Here is a 21,498-nt window from a genome sequence, read left to right as displayed (position 1 = left end):
ATTTGTTGTACAGACATATGTACAGAAAGATCTTCCCACATATGGAAAGAGTCCATTGACTATATGGGCAAGGCAAAGGGCTTGTGCAAGGTACAAAGCTCTGGGCTGGTCCTCACGTCAGGTCAGGTGTGCAAGGAGACTCATGCATCCCCATTTACCCTTTCTCTTGATATCTCCATAATGCTCCCATTTAATAGAATTAAATTTTTTTTTTTAAAGATTTTATTTATTTATTTGAGAGAGAGAATGAGAGAGAGCACATGAGAGGGGGGAGGGTCAGAGGGAGAAGCAGACTCCCTGCGGAGCAGGGAGCCCGATGCGGGACTCGATCCCGGGACTCCAGGATCATGACCTGAGCTGAAGGCAGTTGCTTAACCAACTGAGCCACCCAGGCGCCCTAGAATTAAATTTTAATAGAATTAAAATTTGAAATTTCCAAGGTCATAAATTGTTATATTTATCATCAATTATGACTGTTAGGTGACATGAATATTGAGTCTGTGTGCTTCAATCCCACCACCTTAGTCACCTGCAGAGGGCTGTTCCTCCTGGACTCAAAGGTCCTTGTGTGAAAGCTTACGGGTGAGTGTTCTTACTAAAATATCATAGGTTGTGAGACTATGCCCTTCAATATATATACCTATATTGCACTGAAGCTGGTTAGAGAAGAGTAAGATAATCACAAATCAACTGAGAGGTGCCTGGGTGACAGAGGCAGTTAAGCATCTGCCTCTTGGTTTGGGCTCAGGTCGTGATCTCATGGTTGTGAGATCAGGCCCCGCGTTGGGCTCTGCGCTCAGCGAACAGTTTGCTTGTGATCCTCTAATCTCCCTCTGCCCCGCCTCCCCCCTCACCATGCTTGCTCACTTGCATGCCCTCTGTCTCTCTCTCTCATTCTCTAAAATAAGTAAATAAATCTTAAAAAAAAAAAAGAATTCAACCGAAAGACCAAGAAACAAACAAAAAGAATGGAAAGAAACCCACATTCTCTTTGATGAGAGGCTCTTTTCATTACTACTAAATGGCTTTATGCTTTATAAAATTATTGCTCATCTGTAAACGCCCCAATCATTATTTGATTATAATCAAACAGTACATTGTATGTAAGCCAAGTTAGTTGCCACTTGGAATAACATTTGAATTTAGCACAGAATCACTTGTCATCCTTACAGTGAACCTGAAACACTAAAGACAGACAGATTCATTTGGAGAATAAAAGTAGAATCACCTTCTTACATTCAGCTTTACTATCCCATCTGCAACAAAACTTATATGTACGTCAACATTGTGAACTAGTATTAGTATCAGTACTTTCATAGTTATCTCTACCAAACCTCTACACCATAACATATTTCTTCCCTTTGGAATTTTTCTTCCTACATATAAAATGTCATGAGAAATAAAATAAAACAAAATGGTAACTGCTTTTAGTAGGTTTTTTGACAAAGACATACATAAATCATTCATAAAACAGTATCCCAATCATATAAACAAAAAGAAATCAAATAATGTGGGGAAATAATTGAAAAGGTTAACTGATTATTTCTGAAATTGTGTTTTTTTCTTAATGCTTTAACTGTATTTTCCACATTTTCTAAAATGCAAATGCTTCCGTGTCATCATTGAAAACACAAACCTCATTTTAATTTTTAAAGAACCCTGTGGTGAAACAAACTATGAATGCCAATGCCTTTAAAATAATATAAAAGATAATGTGCACCTTAGAAATAGTAAGTTTAGGTATCTTTCCAGAAGCTCCATGAATTCAAGACGCAAGTACCTTCTGGCACTATATAACCACAAATTGTTTAAAGAGAGCCTCTCCCTTTGCAGCACAACGAACTTCTTTTTGTGAAGAGTGCACAGAATCTTTAAGTGAATTCAATTTCCAGAACATAAAGTATCACTGGCATCAAGTGAAACCATCCAATAAATGGCTTTACAATGCTGAGTGCTAACGATAAGAAAACAGAAAGCCTATCATCGCATTTTCCTACCATTCATATTTAAACCATTACAGATTTCTTAAATAAGCACCTGCTCTGCAAACTTCTTTTGCTAGGTCAAGCCCTCCCAAACAGGAAGCTGAGGGCTGGGTTATTTTTAAAGTCTTACAACTGGTTCACACTCCCTCTTAAACTCTCTAAGCCTAATCCCACCAAGTTTCCTAGGAAAATTCCTATTCTCCTCAATCAGTGATGACCACCAGAAGCGCACATGCACACGGATGCCAAAATCCAGAGTTACCTGCAGAGCTACCCTACCACTGCCCTTACCACGTGCCTGTTAACACTGACAATTGCTTTTCATGGATTACTTTATTAAATCCTCACAACAGCTGACAGGGGTAGAAATAATTACACCAGTTTTAAAGTTGAGAAAATTAGACTCTGAAACAGGCTCAAGGTCACGCAGCTGAGCAAGTCCAGTCTACCTCTCCCTTCCTTCTCCTTGTTTCTCCCACCAGGACAGGACCACGAGATATCTCTTCCCAGTGCCAATTTGCTCAGTGGCTTTTCACATCCATTAAGAGAATCTGTGTCATTCGCCAAAAGCCAAACACTTGCAGCATGTATGCACATGTGTGGTGGCGTCCTATTCATGCAGCACCCCGGACTTCCAGAAACAATGGAGAGTCTTTCAAGTCAAGCTCACAGGCAAACCTTTTCCAAAGTCCTTCAGGGTTGAATGAAGGGTAGAAGACTCAGCTCTACCAACCGAGGTCATATTTGTACCTTTTACCCCAGCAGGTGGCTCCTTCCCTTTGGCTAAGAGCAAGAGCTCATTTTCCCTAAGGGCTAGCTTTGGGGTTAGAGATGGCCACTGCCTTGTGTCCTTGCCCAAACGTGGGAATTTGGAATAAATCTGCTACAAAACCCAACCCATTTCCCCTGAGGGTCCCCCCAGATGCAGAGGGGCACCTATACAAATCAAATCCTTGAAGTAGGTATGTTGAATCAACAGGTATCTTTGAGCTTCTGCCAGGGGAGAAACTGTGTGCTACCTTCTAGAGGAAGAAAGAAAAGATAGGCATATCCTCCACCACCTGATAATGCAGAGTGGGGGATGGGGGGTGACACCTGACACAAATCATGCAGTAAGTGCAGTAAGGAAGGTAGATGACAGGTATGTTAACAGGACCATGCAGAGCAGGGGAAGAAGGAGCCCAGGTCCAGGGGAGGGCCCTTGAGCCAGATCTCTTTACTCTGATTGTGAGCTCACCGAGCAGAGAACTTGGGGGAGGGGGTAGCTAATGCTCCAGAAGAGCAAAGAAGTTTGTTACCAAATCCCAGAGGCAAGAAAGAGAACATTGGACAGTGGTGGGCAATAGAAATAATTCTACATGCCTGGACTATGAGAGAATGAAAAAGAGCTCCATTTGTAAGGGATGTGGGACCACAAGGCACCACAAGGGTGCGATGGGCAACACCAAAGCACCGTCATTTATCCGAAGGGAGCTACCTAAGGGGGGGGGGGCATTTTATAAAGAAGGTGTTGGCCAAGGTACACAGAAGGAGGACAAAATCTGGAGGCCAGAGGACCAATTAAAAGCCCCTGCAACATCCGGTCCAGGCTCATGATGAAATGTGATGGAAGTCAGCATCCAAAGCCCCCCATGTATTCCCCATGTGCTGAAGTACGTAAAAATACACCAAGTAAGCCCAACCAATCTGTACTCACTGCCCGCTCAAAAGTATCAGAAGAGATGCAGGTGACATGTTCAATGCTAGGAACTAAGTCAACTTCTGTCTATTCATTTAACGCTGTGCCCATACATCTAAATGCCATCAAGTGTTGGGTGGATGCACAAGGGCTCCTAAAGATCTGAGAGCCAAAGCAATGATTCTAGAAACTATTCAATAAACCAGATTTAGCTTCACCCAGGTATATATGGAAACTGCATATCCTCTCTTGCTATGAAAGGTATGCTTTATAATCTAGTAAATTGGACCAAAAGAGATACAAGCACTCAGGCGCCCCAAATGTTTTCCTTGAATGCCAAAGGAGGCCAAAAGGCCCCTTTCTTCAAAATTAATATCTTTCCTAAGAGATGGGTATGAAGTATTTTTTTATATATCATCCTCAAAATACATTGGCAGGATAGGTGATTTGAGTGCAAGGATTATGCCTGTTTTCTAGAGAAGGAATGATAAGGAGGAGGGAAACAACTCAAGATCTGTTCTGATTGTGTTCTAGTAGCCTCATCATCAAATGGAACGTCAAGTGTTGACCTGGATACAGGAGCACATGCACCTTAAGCGGGGTATAGAATAACAATTTCCCTGAATTCTCAGTTGGCTGGTAAAGGGTGTAATCAAGGTCACAGAGAACGGTAATGATTGGACATTGGAATGGATGTCAAAACCTCTTGACTCTAGAATTTTACTGAAGAATGTACTGAGAAGTTGAGAACATGGGTTCTGGAGTCAAAATGCCTGGGTCTGAAACCTGAGTCCAGCTTTTATTGGACATCAGACTATGTCCTGCCTCCGTGTCCTCATCTCTACAATAGGGATGTTGACAATACCTACCTCTCAGCTTTCACAAAAAAACATGAATTAGTTCATGTTAGAATGGTTCCTGGCACATGGGAGCCCCCCCCAAACACTTGCTATAAAGAAAAGGCATCATCCTATTTATTAGTAGCAGACTTTGGGGCAACCTTATGCCGTATTTCATTCTTAGAAGTATTACTTGGCACTCATCAACTATGGCAGAGAAGCTCACATGTAGCTGCACAGATGTCAAATGAAATCCAAAATTATCTGCAGTGGCGAAACATAAGATCTCTCACCTTGCTCCTACAACAAGTTCTTTCTGTCCTGGGTCAAATGTTAACTGCGAGAAATCCACAGCATTCTTCGCTCTGAACTCCCGTAACCAGGGGCCAATTTCTAAATAGGAAAAATAAATAAATGAGAAGATAAAAATGAATGATTTTTCCTCCAGGGACCACAAAATGTGCACAACAGGTAGCAAACATTACATTTCACAGAGGATTTGGAGGTCCCCTGATGTGATCGCGTAGGGGCCATGGGAGGTTTCCAGCAGAATTCCAGCAGAATGTTACACTGAGGATGTGTAAAACCTAGAGAACGGCCACCCAATAAAGAGTGAGCAAGGCATCCGTGTTCGGGTGTGATTTACAAACCAGATGTGCATTTTCCTCTGGGCTCTGGGCTGGGCAGAAAAATCACACAGCATTCACACGCTTCATCAAGGGAATACTGAACGCAAACAGGACCATTTCCTACGTGTGCTCACTGGCAAGAACTGAAGACTTGAGAAGTACAAAGCCCTCCTTGGGACCCAGGATAAACACGGGAGCACCAGCAGCCCTCCTTCAAAGTGGACACCCTATGTCTGTCCTTTGGGTTTCAATTCTATTCTATCAGGCGTGTTAAACTCATACAGTCCTTTCTAGATGAGAAATCCAGTTACTTCTAGGCCTTGTTGGCATTCTTTTTTCTCTATGGGAAACCAGGAAATAGTCACTCTGTAGAGGCAGGTTTTTCACAAGACTGTGAACTCCTATGACACGGCTTCCAGCCTCAGCCTAGAGTCCATTCATGATAACATGACAGCCTTGGAGAAGGACAGAATGCTGCTCCATGAGCCTTTTTTGCAACTTTTATTAGCACATTTCTGACACCATAAAAATACTTTGGGAGTTGCCTGCCAGTCGCGGCTTGCCTTATCATTATTCCTGACAATTAGCTATGTTATCTGTCATTTTTTTCTTGGATTTACTATTTTGAGTGCTATCACACTGAATAAAGGGGCACATGACAAATGTCACATCAACAAAGTCACTGGTGTAGCAAAGGAATAATGTCTCTCAATGAAAGCAGATGCCAAAACCAGATTTAATATGGAAATGTGCCCAGGTCCCATAACATGTCCCACATAAACACCTTTGTTGACATGATCGAGATGGATTATTTTCCAGGAATGGCTCTATATAATAAATAGAGCACTTCTCTACTACTGGTTACTGCGGGGGAAGAAGGTCATGAACAGAAAGTTCTACTCCGCGTAAAGGAAACCAGGGTTGAGGTCTATAGAGACCTGTATTTGGGCTTTGAAATTTTAATGTGTGCCTTGATTCTTTTTAGAAGTTTATATAAATTTTATTCATTTTAGAGCCAAGTCATTTAAGAGAAAACACTTAATTATAGTAAAGTAGGTACAAAGCCCTGGAGCTATAGAAGTTGTTAATAAATGGTGTGTTCCAGAAGTTCATAATTCAGTTAGGGAACTAGACCTACTATCTTCTTTAAGCACAGGGTCTATGAATAGAAGATCTTTACAGGCGTTTGAAATGTTATAGGAAGTATTCACACACAGAAGGGAGAGAGGACAGGGCCCTAGGTAAGAAGAAAGGCAAGATCTGGGGCGCCTGGGTGGCTCAGTCGTTAAGCGTCTGCCTTCGGCTCGGGTCATGATCCCAGGGTCCTGGGATCGAGTCCCCACATCGGGCTCCCTGCTCAGCGGGAAACCTGCTTCTCCCTCTCCCACTCCCCCTGCTTGTGTTCCTGCTCTCGCTGTCTCTCTCTCTGTCAAATAAATAAATAAAATCTTTAAAAAAAAAGAAGAAAGGCAAGATCTGACTGCGTTTTTACAGTGCAGATGTGTTCCACGGGAACAGAGCGATGCGGAATGCCATGGTGCCCCGAGGGCCATAATCGGTGTTGCTCACCTTCTTGCCCATCAGGCCCCATCAGTTCTCTGTTTCTGGGAGCTGGAGCCGAAGGCTCTTATGTCTGCAAAGCTCCCTGAGGTGCCGACAGCCCACAGCACAGTACTCTGAATGTGGGGAGGCAATCATAAAAGATGCAATAATGAAAGAGCAACAACAACAACCAGTAGGTGAATAAGGAGAATGAAAAATGAAAGGCAGGAGGGAAAACAGAAAAGAGAGAAAGGAAAAAGCAACAGTAAGTCAAGAAACCACTGGGAGGGATAACTGACAGGTGTGTTTAAATATAACTGTAAACATATTCGCTCCCAGGGTCACACATTTGGACTTGGCTTCGTCCATGACAGAGAGGCTTTGAAAAGTTCTCGGGCAAGTACTTGACCCATGAAAGCAGGTGCCTTAGGAACATGCCTGGGCCACTGGCGGGCAGGATGGGGCAGGAATGTGAGACGTTAGAAAGCACCACCATACACCCGTGAGGTGGTGGCTGTATTTCCAGTGGCTACGCGAATGCGGAAGGAAGAGGTGGTGAGGGCGTCCCATGGGCCTGATAACTCACTCACTGCAGGTGAGGCTAAGGGAACAAGTGGAAGATAACAAAGTCATTCCCAGGCTAAAGGAAAAGGAAAGCAATGATGATGAGACACAGGGCTTAGGAGGTAAGCATGGTCTGCGAGAGAGAGGACAGGTCAGGTCAAGATCACGTGGGAAGCAAGGCTCCAGAGCCATCGCTGAGCATGGCTAAGACCTGGAGGTACCCAGAGAGCTGTTTTAGTTCAAGAGCTTCATCACACAGACAGGAAACTCATGGCCAGGGAGCCCTGCAAGGACTGGAGTCCCCGGCTCCTGAGTCTATTCTCCGAAACTCACAGCTCCCAGAGCCAGGCACACATGTTGGACTCAAGGCGGCGAGAATGAGGAGGTTGCAGGAGGCGAGAACAGGGTCACAGGCTGACCTCTGTGTCAGAGGGGTGGACATAGGAGCCACGTAAGGCGAGAGAAGGCTGCAAAAAGACATCAGAAAAAAAATCCTTGAACTTGCCTCTCACGAATTAATCTCTCTTTTCCATTAGACAAATGGGAAGAGAGTGGCCAACGGGGACCAGGAGGAAGAGACATCCTTCTGGTTTGGGTTCCTATACTGAGGGATGAAAACGGCTACACTGCTTCTTAAAATGCCCTCAAATAATAACAGGAGGCATGTAGACAGGAGAAACAAGTGAACGACCTATAGTTCTGTCACTATTGTTCCCTTTTCCTTATTTAAATTTCCAAAAAGCTACCCCACTGAAACAGTGTATTTGTATGGTTAACACTAGATCTCAGTTGGGTAATCTGGACATTCTCTTCTTTTTTTGATTTTCCTGTGCATTCCTCCAGATCTGGCTATCCCACTGCATCTCACATGCCCTCTATCTGACCGAACACCACGAGGGCCTCGGGGGAACGGTCGTGCACCAACCCAGCTCTCACTGAGAATGTGCCTGTCCCAACACCACTCCTCCACTTTCCCTGCAAGATCAGAGGCTGGTGCTCTCTCCTCTGTGCCGAGACCAGCCTCTCCTCCTCTGCTCACCCCACCTCTTCCCTCTTCTTTGGTCCCTTCTCTAAATCACCTGTTTTCTCCTCTAATATGTCCCGTGTTACAAGGCCCCTTCCCTCTGTCTGGAAGTATACACATATTCCCTCATTAAAAAAAAAAAAAAACCTCTTAAAATACATTTTCCTTACACTCTTGTTATGACAGTGTCAAACACCCAAGATAAAATGTATATATAGTAAACGCTCAGGTACAGTTTGTCAAAGAAGGCAGTAGGGTCAGTTTCACATGTACATTTCAACAACCCTTTAAGGAATGTTATGTAATGCCAACTTTATACAGCTTACTTCAGAGATGAGACAAAGAGGTAAAGCTTCCTAATGCAGTTCTGAGGCGACTGTGGTCCTGATAATCTTGCCAGTAAGGTTGCACAAAGACATTATGGGAAAGGAGAATCATTGGCTAACCTCATTTAAGAATATGGCTGAGACATCAAAAGGAATGAGATCTTGCCATTTGCAACGACGTGGATGGAACTGGAGGGTATTATGTTGAGTGAAATAAGTCAAACAGAGAAAGACATGTATCATATGATCTCACTGATATGAGGAATTCTTAATCGCAGGAAACAAACTGAGGGTTGCTGGAGTGGGGGATGGGGTGGGAAGGATGGGGTGACTGGGTGATAGACACTGGGGAGGGTATGTGCTCTGGTAAGCGCTGTGAATTGTGCAAGACTGTTGAATCTCAGATCTGTACCTCTGAAACAAATAATGCAATATATGTTAAGAAAAAAAAAAAAAAGAAGAAGAAGAAGGTAGCGGGAGGGGAAGAATGAAGCGGGGGAAATCGGAGGGGTAGACGAACCATGAGAGACGATGGACTCTGAGAAACAAACAGGGTTCTAGAGGGGAGGGGGGTGGGAGGATGGGTTAGCCTGGTGGTGGGTATTAAAGAGGGCACGTTGTGCATGGAGCACTGGGTGTTATGCACAAACAATGAATCATGGAACACTTCATCTAAAACTAATGATGTAATGTATGGGGATTAACATAAGAATAAAAAAAAAATTTAAAAAAAAAAAAAAAGAATATGGCTGAGAACACTGCTAAGGGAAGACACCTGTTAGCAAATCACACACACACACACACACACACACACACACACACACACACACACCCCGTTTCATATGGGATAGAGTTTATTCCAGAAACACAAGAATTGATCAACAAGCTTAACATCAGAAGTTCTATCCATAGAATTTGCCACCACAATAACAGATTTCCATAGTAGCATGAAGAAATTATTAGTGCTGCTTTAGAAAGCATCGGAAAACCATCATAAATACAGAGCTAGAAGAATACATGTCAAGTAAGGCCGGTGAGGACAGAGTCTGAACACGGGGCAGATGGTGGTGAACAAGCTCAGCAGATGCCAAAGAAATACCAGGGCAACTGAAGAGAGCAAGGGACGGCACACAGCACATGGTAGGTTGAGAGTACAATTTCCAGTAACATTAACTTTCTTAAAACATGCTCACTCCTCCCAAATAATGGGTTTATGTTTTTCCTCTTCTCTCTCTTCTGATCTTGCTGGAAAAAAAACCCATTTGATGAAATGGAATTTAAATATGGCAGCCAACACAACCTTGTTTGGAAGTTAAGTAGTCACATAAAACCTGTAACTTCAAATTGAATACTTTGTAGATAATTTTGAATATTTGACAGTAATCATGCTAACTAATCCATTCATTACACAAATAAGGCTTTTTAAACGTGGCCCCTGGCAACAACTTTCTACTGCAAAATTAGCTGCAAAGATACATGTGTGCCTTTTCTTACGACCACATAAGCACCCCTGTGATTGTCTTGTAAATATTCTACTAAAAAGTATACTGATCTGATTTTTAAAAGAACCCAGCATTACTGTTTCAAGAAATAACTTTTAGGAACATATGTTGGTGTTAATAAATTTGGCCCAAATGATGGTATATATAAACTAGAGACTTGCGCTTACAGATTCAAGTTAGTCACTCCCCACCCACCCCCAGAAGAAGAAAGAAAAAATTTTTAAAGAATAAACGTGACTATTAAATAAAAAATCAAACACTGTAAAGATATTGAAGGTAGTCATGCTTGCAAGCCAAGAAAACTTTTTAGAACCTGGTAAGTAAGAATCACAGGGGAAGACCAGCACTGGTCCCGAAACCTGACAGTCACTCGGAAAACCAGATGGATGGCTCCTCTAAGTCCAGAGACCATGCTGACTGGCAGGCAAAAACTGAGGAGTGAAAACCTCCCAGGTCAAATAAGAGTGACTCTGGGGAGCCTGTTCCATTCTTCCCTCCAAACATCAGTCAATGAAGGAGTCCAGAAAGCAGGACTGAGAAACTTCTTTGGGGGACTTGAAACCCGTATCGGAAAAACTAACAGGTAGCTTCCCAAGTAACACATTATGCAACACATTTGGAAAGTAACAAGAAGAAAGAAAAATCAAAGTCCTCTTCATTGTGAAAGTGAATCGATTCCCACTGATGTATACTGTTAAATAAAAACTGCCACCCACTCAGTTTAATAAATAATGCATTGATTGTTTCTGGTGTTGTGATTATGAATAACAATGATCTACATGTCAGTTAAGATCTACAAAAAAGAGCATTCCCACTGTCACTAGTTAGGTATTATGCTCCAAGGGTTTTGGTGTAATGGAGGGAGGAGAAAATGTCAATAACCATGCACTGATCTGCTTTATCAGAGCAAAGAACATTCTGGAAGGAGAAGGCAGAGATGACGCAAGCAGAATGGAATGGCCGGAAGGCTCAGCAGTCTAGGCCACTCAGCTCTGATGTGTGGGGACAGGACATTGTCCTGAAAACACAAGGGCTGGGTCCTCACCTTCCCCAGAAGACCACTCCTGCCAGCTGGGCACCTCAGGCCAGGAGGAGAGGTGCAGAGCGTACTCTCTGCTGAGCATTCCAAAAGTGCTCCTTGCCTGACCTTTCCCTGAGTTGTGAAAGAAACCATCCAACATCAAAAATACCTATTCCTCTTTAAAGGTGGCATGCATCTCCCTTCCACAGACATCATTTTCAGCTTCAGTGCATTACATAACCATTCTAGCAAGGCAATCTGAGCTAAAACATGACTGGAAAACAAAGGAGTGGAATTTTGAAGAAGCCATACAAAGAAGACGAGCATGGCAGGTCAGTGCTGGTTTCCTGCACCGTCGCTGGACCGCTACCATTTTTCTTCCTTTTCCTTTCCCATCTGCTTTTCCAGGCGTGTTCCTCCAACACCAATCACTCAGAGCAAGACAAGCACACTTCAGGCAGCAGCCACAGCACCCCATGCCATGCTTCACCCCCAAAATAAGATACACCCAGGTGTTCAGCTATAGGAGCCCCACCTGGAACTCTCTAAGGTATTATAATAGATTTCAATTCCAAAGTTTCATGTGTTTATCCAGTGGTAGACCAAGGCAAGCACTTCACCAGGGAGGAAGGATGCAAGTTCACAAACATTTATGCTTATGAAAAAAATACACATCAGAACAACCAATGTCTCTTTTTAACACTTTTTTTTGTTACTGTGTAATATTATCAGTGGTTACTTAGTTTCAGGACCTAGGTTAGACAATTTCACATGTTAACAATGTCTTGTTTCATTTAATGTTTATAATCCCATGAAGCTAGAGCTATAATCTTTCTTGCAGAAATAAAAATTTTAAAAATTAAAAGCCCTGAGTTTCTGACAAGTTAAACATCTTGCCAAATATAACATAAGTGGTAAGTGGCTAAGCTGGAATTTAAACCCAGGATAAGACTAAGGCAGTATTTCCATAAGGTCCAAGTTAAAAATCAATTTTCCCAGGAATGTATAAAGTGCATTAATCCCTGGCACCTAGTAATATATCAGCACGGATTAAATCTATCAGAAACGGTAGTTGCCACCCACCAAAAGAGAGCAAAATTAGATAGAAAGGAAGAAGTGGTAGTTTTCAGATGGGGGACAGGAATGTTCCAGCCCAAGCCACCCATTGGGCAGGTCACAGCTGGAAGAAGGAAGGTCCCAGAAAAAAGCATAAAGAAACCAGGGTCCCCACAAGCAATAAGGCATCTGGAGGAAGAAGGTCCCAACTGTGGAAGATTTATCTTCATCATTTTTTTCCAAGACAGGTCCTGATGTTAGCAGAAATATGCCAATACTCTATGTCTGTCTTTAGCTTTCTAGAAAGACTGAAAAATATCAGGCCAATTTTCTTTCTCCAAATGTAAAGACCTCAATTACTTTCACTATAACTGCTATCTAGGACTTCATAGAATCAAAGTAGTATAGTAGAACATGACACTGGTTATCCTGCAATCCTTCCCCCTGACTTTATAGTTTATAAAACTAAAGGCAAAAAAGTTACATGACTGCCCAAAGTTGCACACCAATGAGGACAAAGTGGAAGACCCCAAGCCCTACGATTTCTGTGCCAATCTATCTTCTTCTCGTCACAGCTCTAGTAGAATATCCATCCAAATGGGAATACCATTGTGTGGTCTCTGAGCACACAAAACTTTCTAAATTATAGTATTTTAAGGGACCAAAATGTCTAGTTCTTAATTTAGATCTCAATATATTCATCCACATATTGGTATGTGCATGTATACATTTATATATGTACACACACATATGCATATGTTTATTTGCACATATATACATACACAGATATATAAATATGTGTAATTAAAAGGGAGAAGAAATTAATCCCATTAGTTTGGAAGTTCTGCAACCGATGAGGAGATTTTATGTTTGTAAAGTTTTGTAGTATATTAACCATTGATTTGTAAGTATAACTCAAGATTCAACATATTAACATGTATTCATGTTCGAAGATTTTTAATCAACAAAGCCCCATCACTCTGTTAGCTTTTTCTTCCCCCCTTTAATAATTAAATAATTTAATAATTAATAAATTCCTTTATTAATTAAAGGAATTGAATTTCCCTCTTTTCCACCAAATTCTTAGAGAGATTCTAGAAGCCAAAGTGAGAACTGAATTAGACCACAGTCTCCTATTCTTAGAAGCACAGTTCTTTGAGGTGGTGTTACACTGTATCACTTGTTTTCCAGAAGTTGGGGTGGACTTAGGTTGATCCATCCCCATTTGTCTTTTGGCATTCTCTTACGCTCTGACAAACTGAGCTAGCCTTTTAGATCTACATGAATAAATAATTAAACCATATACCAACACACCTCAACTTGTTAATTAGAAATCTACAATTTCTACACTTCCCTGCTTTCCCCCTTGGAGAGTTTTAGGTAACACTGGTTATCTTAAATGTTTGTCAACAGCGAACGTCATTTAATTCAAGTGTCGCTGCATTTGTAGCTCCATGGGTAGATTTTGAAATGTAAGCAAACTTTCTCTGAGTTAATATGAATTATTCATGAAGTCTAGCATACATGTTTCTTAACTTAGAACAGTGCCAAGTGTCAGACTTTCTGATCAGCCTTCAGCTCAGGTTTTAATTTCTATTGAATGCTAACATTCTTCTGATTTTTTTGTATCTTTTATAATCATACCAGTTCCTGCTGTATTAATGACAGTTATCCATAAAAATAAAACAAAATGGAATATTTTGCATACTAAAATAAATAAATAAATGTGTATTAAGTATATATTTACATATATTTATACCTGGATACAGATGTATATATAGTTATACATATTTACATCTAGAGGCATCAGTATGTTCATTGGTATGTATACCTATGTGTATATGTGTGTGTGTGTGTATATATACACATACATATACATACGTATTTGCATAAATGTAAGATACAAAAATACATATATAACATATATAACTATATTACATATATATGTACGTGTGTGTGTGTGTATATATATATATATATATATATATAAGACACTAAATTAGAGGGGAAAAAATCTCAAAAGCCTGCTACAGGAAATGATCAAAATGTTCAACTGATCAGGCGCCCCTGATGTGACTTTTTTAAAATACAGCAAAAATATTCAATAATAACCAATTTGGGATGCCTGGGTGGCTCAATCGGTAAAGTGACTGCTTTCGGCTCAGGTCATGATCCCAGGATCCTGGGATCAAGTCCCCATCGGGCTCCCTGCTCAGCGGGGAGTCTGCTTCTCCCTCCGCCTCTGCCCCTCCTCCCCGCTCATGCTCTCTCTCTCTCTCCCTGACAAATAAATAAAATCTTTAAACATGATAATAATAACAAATTAGGGGAAAGTAGAACATTTTTTTTTTGGTAAAACACTTTTATACCAGTAAAAGCAAAAAGGATCCAGTATACCAAGAAGACGTAAAGCATCTTTCATTTACATTTTTATTTGTAAACATGACACATAAAACACAGCATTTTAAAATGCTAACAGTGCTCCTTCCCATCCTTTCTGTGCTCAGTCCTGTACCCACTCAACAGGGGTCAGGAGCTCCACCAAGCCTCTTCGCATGTTTCCTTCGCAGTGACAGTTTCAACACTTAATCCTTTTGTTATAGGTTCACCACTGGCAAACTCCACTGACTGCAAGTTTGGCAAAATATCTGTGGCTCTCGAACTGCGTTCTTCTAAAGTTCACTACTTCACCTCGGACAGCATGGCTGGTAGATTTCTTAAGAATCCAAAGAGTTGTGATTATGCACTTTCTACTTGCAGCATTCCCTGATTTGGGTCTTCTTAACTCAAACACAATTGGAAAGCCACAAATGTCAGCTCTGTTTTACAGCCTGGAATCCCCAGTATAATATAGATTTACATTGTAAAGAAGTATTAAATAATAGCCACGTATCTGTTAAAATTACAGGCAGGAACACACACTCTTCCAGTAAGGGCAGGAGTGGACAGCTGCCTCGGGAAGGCAGCTGTAGATAAAGACTGGCCAGGGACAGGCTGAGGGCACGCCTCACCCCTCTTGAGAGATTCCTGTTGCGACTTTCAAGCATATTGTTTCTCCAAGTTAGATTACAGCAGGATAACATAGAACTGATAAATGGTTTTTTTATATTTTTCCTGAGTATGCATTTTAAGAGAAATCTTAGGAGACAAAATTTCATCACAATCACCTACCATCTTCATAACCAATTGAAATGGACTCCCTTTTGGAATCAAGGGTGGGATTTGTGATTTCTACCATTTCCCCAAGTCTTCATTTGTTTGCATGATTTTCTGGCCATACCCGGAAAACCTTTTCAATCTCAGGATCCCAATGCTAGTGGGCCCCAAGAAATTCTTGAGTCGTCCAAGGGTTACCGGAGACACACCTGGCAAAGTGTAAAGAGAAGTTTCTGGAATGTTGTCAGTAAACTGGTTTCAAAATCTGCCTGACAGGCTGGCGCTATTCTTCCCTTTTGTTTATAACTTTTAAGATCATGGAAACCTCCTATTTCATTAAACCATCTGGAGCAATTATTCCTGGCGGCTGTGGGATCAGAACCAAGCTGATAAGAAGCAGATTTTTATTGCTGGATAACTCACACAAGAAGCAATTTCTATTCACCCATCCATCAAGACAGATTTTTTTTTTAATTTAAAAGATTATGCAAATGCAAATGTAAACTAGGCAAGACCTTTCAACCCCTGGACTGTGACCAGCTTTGTCCTCCAGGCTGTGAAGCATGTTCCAGAGCTGTCCTGCCCCTAAACTCTGTGTGGCTTTCCAACAGGAAACTTTGCTGGTGCAGAAGGTCTTAATTTTGCCCTGTGACCTGCAGCATATGACTACAGGCTATAAAATCTAATTGCAAAATCTTAATGTTGTGCCAGAGGACATTAAAAAGTAATTTCCTTCAGATTTATAACTTGAGAATTACAAATGATGTTAATGTGACTAAAAATATAAAAATGAACTGTTCCTACTCAACAGGCACTGAGATTATTCCAGGAGTGGCCATGTGCTTGCTCTGTAAGCAGGGATGACCAGAAGTCTGAAAGGGTACAAATAAAGCTATTTGTGCAAGGAAGTTTCCTTGCTTGAAGACATTCTAATATGTCCCAAGATGGTCTCTTTGCCAAACTACTGATTCTATCTATTCACCAGAGCTAAAACATTTTCCAAGACTGACCCAGATTCTTCCAGAAACTTCAAGGTTAAGCATTAGGGTGATATGCATCTAGAATGGGCAACACAATTATTCATTTACATAGTCAACGAATAATTCTTGAGTCCTTGCTACTTGGAAGAACCCACTTGAGGCCTGAGAATGGAAGATACAGAGTTATGGAAGACAGACCTTTGCCTTCAAGACATTTATAATTTAGCTGTAAAGATATATACACAAGAGAGCGAAACTGAAGAAAATACTAGCTGGTACCAAAAAAGCGCAATGGTCAATGCTCTAAGGCAGCCCTATCTAATGAAAATAATAATGTGACCTATGCATGCAATGTTGAATTGTCCAGTAGCTACATTAAAAAATGCCGAGAAGCAGGGCACCTGGGTGGCTCAGTTGGTGAAGCATTTGCCTCCGGCTCAGGTCATGAGCTCGGGGTCCTGGGATAGAGTTCTGCATCGGGCTCCCTGCTCAGCGGGGAGTCTGCTTCTCCTTCTCCCTGTGCCCCTCTCCCCTACTTGTGGGCGTCTGCACACTCTTTCTCTTTCTCCCCCTCTCAAATAAATAAATAAAATATTAAAAAAATAAAAAATAAAAAAATGCTAAGAAGCAGGTAAAATCAATTTTCAACAATACAGTTTATTTAACCCAGTATACCCAGGATATTATTTCCACGTTACCAAAATAAAAATTGTTGGGATATTTTGATTTCATGTGTACGTTCTATTCCTTTGAATGCCAGTGTGCATTTACACTGATGCACATCCCCATTTGGACTAGCCACTTTCGAGTGCTCAACAGCCAAACATGGCCTGTGGCTCCTCTCCTGAACAGCGTGTAGCTAAGGTATTAAGAACAGGGCTTCCCACGGGGCGCCTGGGTGGCTCAGTTGGTTAAGCGACTGCCTTCGGCTCAGGTCATGATCCTGGAGTCCCGAGATCGAGTCCCGCATCAGACTCCCTGCTCAGCGGGGAGTCTGCTTCTCCCTCTGACCCTCCTCCCTCTCATGCTCTCTGTCTTTCATTCTCTCTCTCTCAAATAAATAAATAAAATCTTTAAAAAAAAAAAAGAACAGGGCTTCCTTGTTAATAGAGAAGCGTTGTTCCATTACATCCATTACTAAAAAACAAATTAACTCTGGGTCTTCTCAGAACCAACGGCCATTAACTCTGCAACAGAGGCTGATTCCAACAAAACTGCCCTCAGTTCACCCAACTGCTAATGCAAGTGACATGGTCCTTGGAGTGAGGCTAATTTGAGTTTGAATCTCAGACTCGGAGGTTTCATCAGTGGGGCTATGAGGCCAAAAGCAGTTGCCTCATTTTTTCTTAACCAACTATATTAACAGAGGAAGAGTAGGAACACAAGAGTTTGCAGGGAGAAGAACGTGTAAACCAAGGCCCGAGAAGCTTCTGGCAGAGCACCGAAGTCATGGGAGGGTCTCCAGAACCAGGGGTCCGCACCCTCACCACTGCAGGCAGTAAAGGGTGGTTTTCCCCTTTCCTATGAGTTCACCATGACGATGGCCCTACTATATCTTGTGACAATATCCTGAGGACCAGGGAGAATATCTGTCATTCGTTTTAGCCCCCCTGTAGAAGGACATGCAATTTCATGTAAATCACAGTCTACCTGTGAAGGCCATGAGGGCCCTGGAATGTTCAGGAAGGCCATGAACAACTGAACAGGCAACACTCTGGCAGAAATCCATTCATCAAGTGAGAGATTGTTCAGTAACTAGTTGACTCAGCAGGTCTGGGGGGGGTTCAAACCCTGCCTCTTCCAAAGAAAAGTTTGACCCTTGAATGACTCCTAGAGATAATCTCTAAGACCTTGGAATATCCTGCCTGATAAGATAAGAGTGCCTCTGTATTCCTGGGGGCCTGGGGCCCGGCCACATAGTCTGTGCGAGCAATGTGACTGATGGGGGGACCTTTGACCCTGCTGCAGTCACGTGATGCACTTGCACAAAGGTTTTCTCTGTCTGCACGTTTCCACGGCCACAGCCGACTGCCTTTGCCTGGCCGTCAGCCCCTCTCAAACCTCCCGGCTCTCCACTTCTGTTTGTACCCAACACAGACACCTCAACTGTGCCCCAACCAGCTCTTCGCTGGACTCATTCTCACATCCCCACTTGGCTAACATGACTCGATCCTTTCAAAATGATCCCGCCTACTCACTAATAACTATGAACAGGCTGGGAGCCACTCAAGAGAGGGGTGCAAGTTCATGCTCCCCATCCCTCTGACCCACCAGACACTGCCTGGATAATATAGCTCGATTGCTGATTATATTTAAGTCATAGTCACGAATGATATTCTACTATTCATTGTTTTACATGTGAATGAGTTTCCATCCAAAGAATGTGGTGAATTTATTAAAGAAAGCTGACTTGAATTTATACAGGACAACTGTCCACGTCTAGACTCTGGAACAGGGACTGGCCAATGATGGCCCATGGACCAAATCAGGCCCAGGGCATTTTTTTGTAAATAAATTTTTATGGAGCACAGCATGCCCAGGTGTTTACCTATAGTCGAGGGCTGCATTTGCCTGATGTTGGCAGAGCTGAATACAGACTGTCTGACCTCCAACATCTAAAACATTACTATCTTGCCCTGACCTCTGCTCTAGAGGATAGAGTAAGAGTTCAACAAACATATATTACAGATAATTAAACATACTAAGTGTAATTCTTTAGTAACAGAAAAAAACACCAATACAGAATCTCAAAGTGAGCAGAAACCACAGGACCCACCTATTCAGATGCCTCATTTCAACAATGAGAAATCGGGAGTCCAGAAGAGCAAAGGGACTTGCCAAAATCTACTCAGCCACACATTAATACAGATTAATCCAGAAAGATTACTCACCCTACATGATTCACCCTATATCACAGGACATCAACAAGTACTAGCATTTCCAAGGTATTTTATTCCATTAGTTTCATATGGCCTTTAATACCTTTCAACTAAAATGAAAAAGACAGGGGCACCTGGGTGGCTCAGTCGTTAAGCGTCTGCCTTCGGCTCAGGTCATGATCCCGGGGTCCTGGGATCGAGCCCCACATCGGGCTCCCTGCTCCGCAGGAAGCCTGCTTCTCCCTCTCCCACTCCCCCTGCTTGTGTTCCCTCTCTCGCTGTGTTTCTCTCTCTGTCAAATAAATTAATAAAATCTTTTTAAAAAATAAATAAATAAATAAAATGAAAAAGACATACAGAAAACCATTAGCCAACTCATAGAAAAAAGTTGAGTGTTCTGTGCACAGTCACACAAAATCATTTTGAAACCCCAGCTAATTACTATACTTCCATCTCCTCCAAGAGAAAAAAAGCAAACCTTCTGCAAATCCTAGCAGGGCCTATTCCCTGTTAGCTGGTGTTACCGACGATTCCAGAAAACTGACAGCCCTCACTTGCAGGCTCACTTAGGTCCCAATAGGCCCAAGTCACTCAAGATGTTAGACTGAAAGAAAAAAAAAAAAAAAAGCATGTTTTAAATATGAAACCAAAGCTGACATTGATGGCCTAAGGTTTTTATTTCCAAGGGAAGTGGATTCCTGCCTCAGCCCAGCCTTTGCAAGAGAACTTTGCCCTCCACACACCTGAGTCACCGACCTCAAGGAAGACAGGTTCACAAGGGGTAGACAGAGGAGACAAGGCAGTGAAGGCTGGCTTTCCCTTTGTCTGCCCACTTGGGTGTACTTTGGGAAAACCGTGGTCGTTTTCATTTCCAGGGACTAAGCTGACCCCGACGGTGACTGGGTTTGTCTAGCAGCTGCTCTGGTCCCCAGCCTGCAGCAAAGCTGCTATGTGGACAGGCTGAAAGCTGCATTTATGAATTCCTTGGAGAAGTAAATTCAGCATCACAGTCACATTTCTAACCTTGTTTTCGATTTCTCTTTGACAAGTTCATATTCTCATTTCCTGAGGTATCCCACACAACTTCAGAGACCCCTCCCGATCTGAACCCAATTTCCACAGCCAACGCTAATCACTTGCTGGAGCAACATTCTAGAGTTTCTGGGGAAGACCACTCCACTGTGGTGACATTTAAGCTGAGACCTGAGTGACAACAAAAAGCCACACAGAGATGCAGGAGAAGCACATTCCAGGAGAGAGCCCTGTCTGGGAGAGGCCTGACGGCCGGGGGCGGGGGGGGGGGGGGAGAGGATGAGCCAGGGTAACTGAACAACAGAAACAAGGCAGGTGTGCAGTGAGAGACATTGGGAGGGAAGAGCCAAGAGGGAAACAGGGCCGGTTCAGGTAGAGTCCTGCAGGTGCAGATGAAAGAGTGTAGATTCTATTCGATGGGAGCAATTGGAAAGCTCTTGCTGCAAAGGGCCAGATAGTATTTTAGGCTTTGCAGGCCATATGGTCTCTGTCACAACTACTCAACTCGGGTGCTGTTGCTATAGACAAATATAAACTTGTGGGTGGGGCTGGGTTCCAACAAGATGATATTCACAATACCTGGAGGTGGGCCAGATTTGGGGGCGGGCTGTCATTTTCACCAGCCCCCGTTCTATGGCACTAAGAAGCCGAGGTGGGTGTGGAGAAGGGTGATGGGGAGAACATAAGCGACTTTGCATGTTTAAAAGCTTCTAGGGCTATTGTGTGGAGGATGGACCACAGAGGATGTGAAATGCAGGAAGTGAATACGCCTGAGCAATCCAAAAACACTGAGGGGCAGATGTAGTTAAGTGTTTGCAACTAATTGGGGCCCTAAGGAAATGTGAGGAATTAAGGATGACACCCACGTTTTCCATGAGAGGTACTCAATCTATGGGACCATTCCTGAGACAGGAGAGACTGGAGGAGAAACAGGCTTGGCATGTGGAGAACAATCCAACAGTTCTTTGATGAACGCCTAAGCAGAGACCCCAACGGAAATCCCGGTGGAGTTATGAGTAGGCAGTGGCGGTTCTGGGGTTGAACTCAAGATAAAAATTTGATGGACATCAACACATTGACTGTCTAATTGGGATATTAAAGGGAGCAGGTGAGAACAAGAAGAAAATGGTCCTCAACTGAAAGTCAGCACAAAAAGACCTGAGAATGTTGAGCAAAGGAACAAATAAATACATGCAACAATAAAGGAGCAAATCCCATTTTCTGCATTCAGAGGGTTATGTTATCCTTCGTCATTCATTTGCACCTCCTACAGTTAGTTCACTGC

At 42.5% G+C, this 21,498-nt stretch overlaps 1 protein-coding gene across 1 annotated transcript in view; it reads right to left on the bottom strand.

Moving 5' to 3' along the window:
• Positions 1-21,498, bottom strand: part of SEMA5A (semaphorin 5A) — a 297,610-nt gene that overhangs the window by 247,731 nt on the left and 28,381 nt on the right. The window contains 1 exon segment of the mRNA XM_021702499.1: positions 4,796-4,895. Within this exon segment, the coding sequence (XP_021558174.1) occupies positions 4,796-4,895 (100 nt within the window).

The sequence above is a fragment of the Neomonachus schauinslandi genome, chromosome 7 (genome assembly GCF_002201575.2).
Source record: "Neomonachus schauinslandi chromosome 7, ASM220157v2, whole genome shotgun sequence".
Lineage (NCBI taxonomy): Eukaryota > Metazoa > Chordata > Mammalia > Carnivora > Phocidae > Neomonachus > Neomonachus schauinslandi.
Note: the sequence above shows the minus strand (reverse complement) of the source record. Positions and strands in the feature narration are given on the sequence as shown.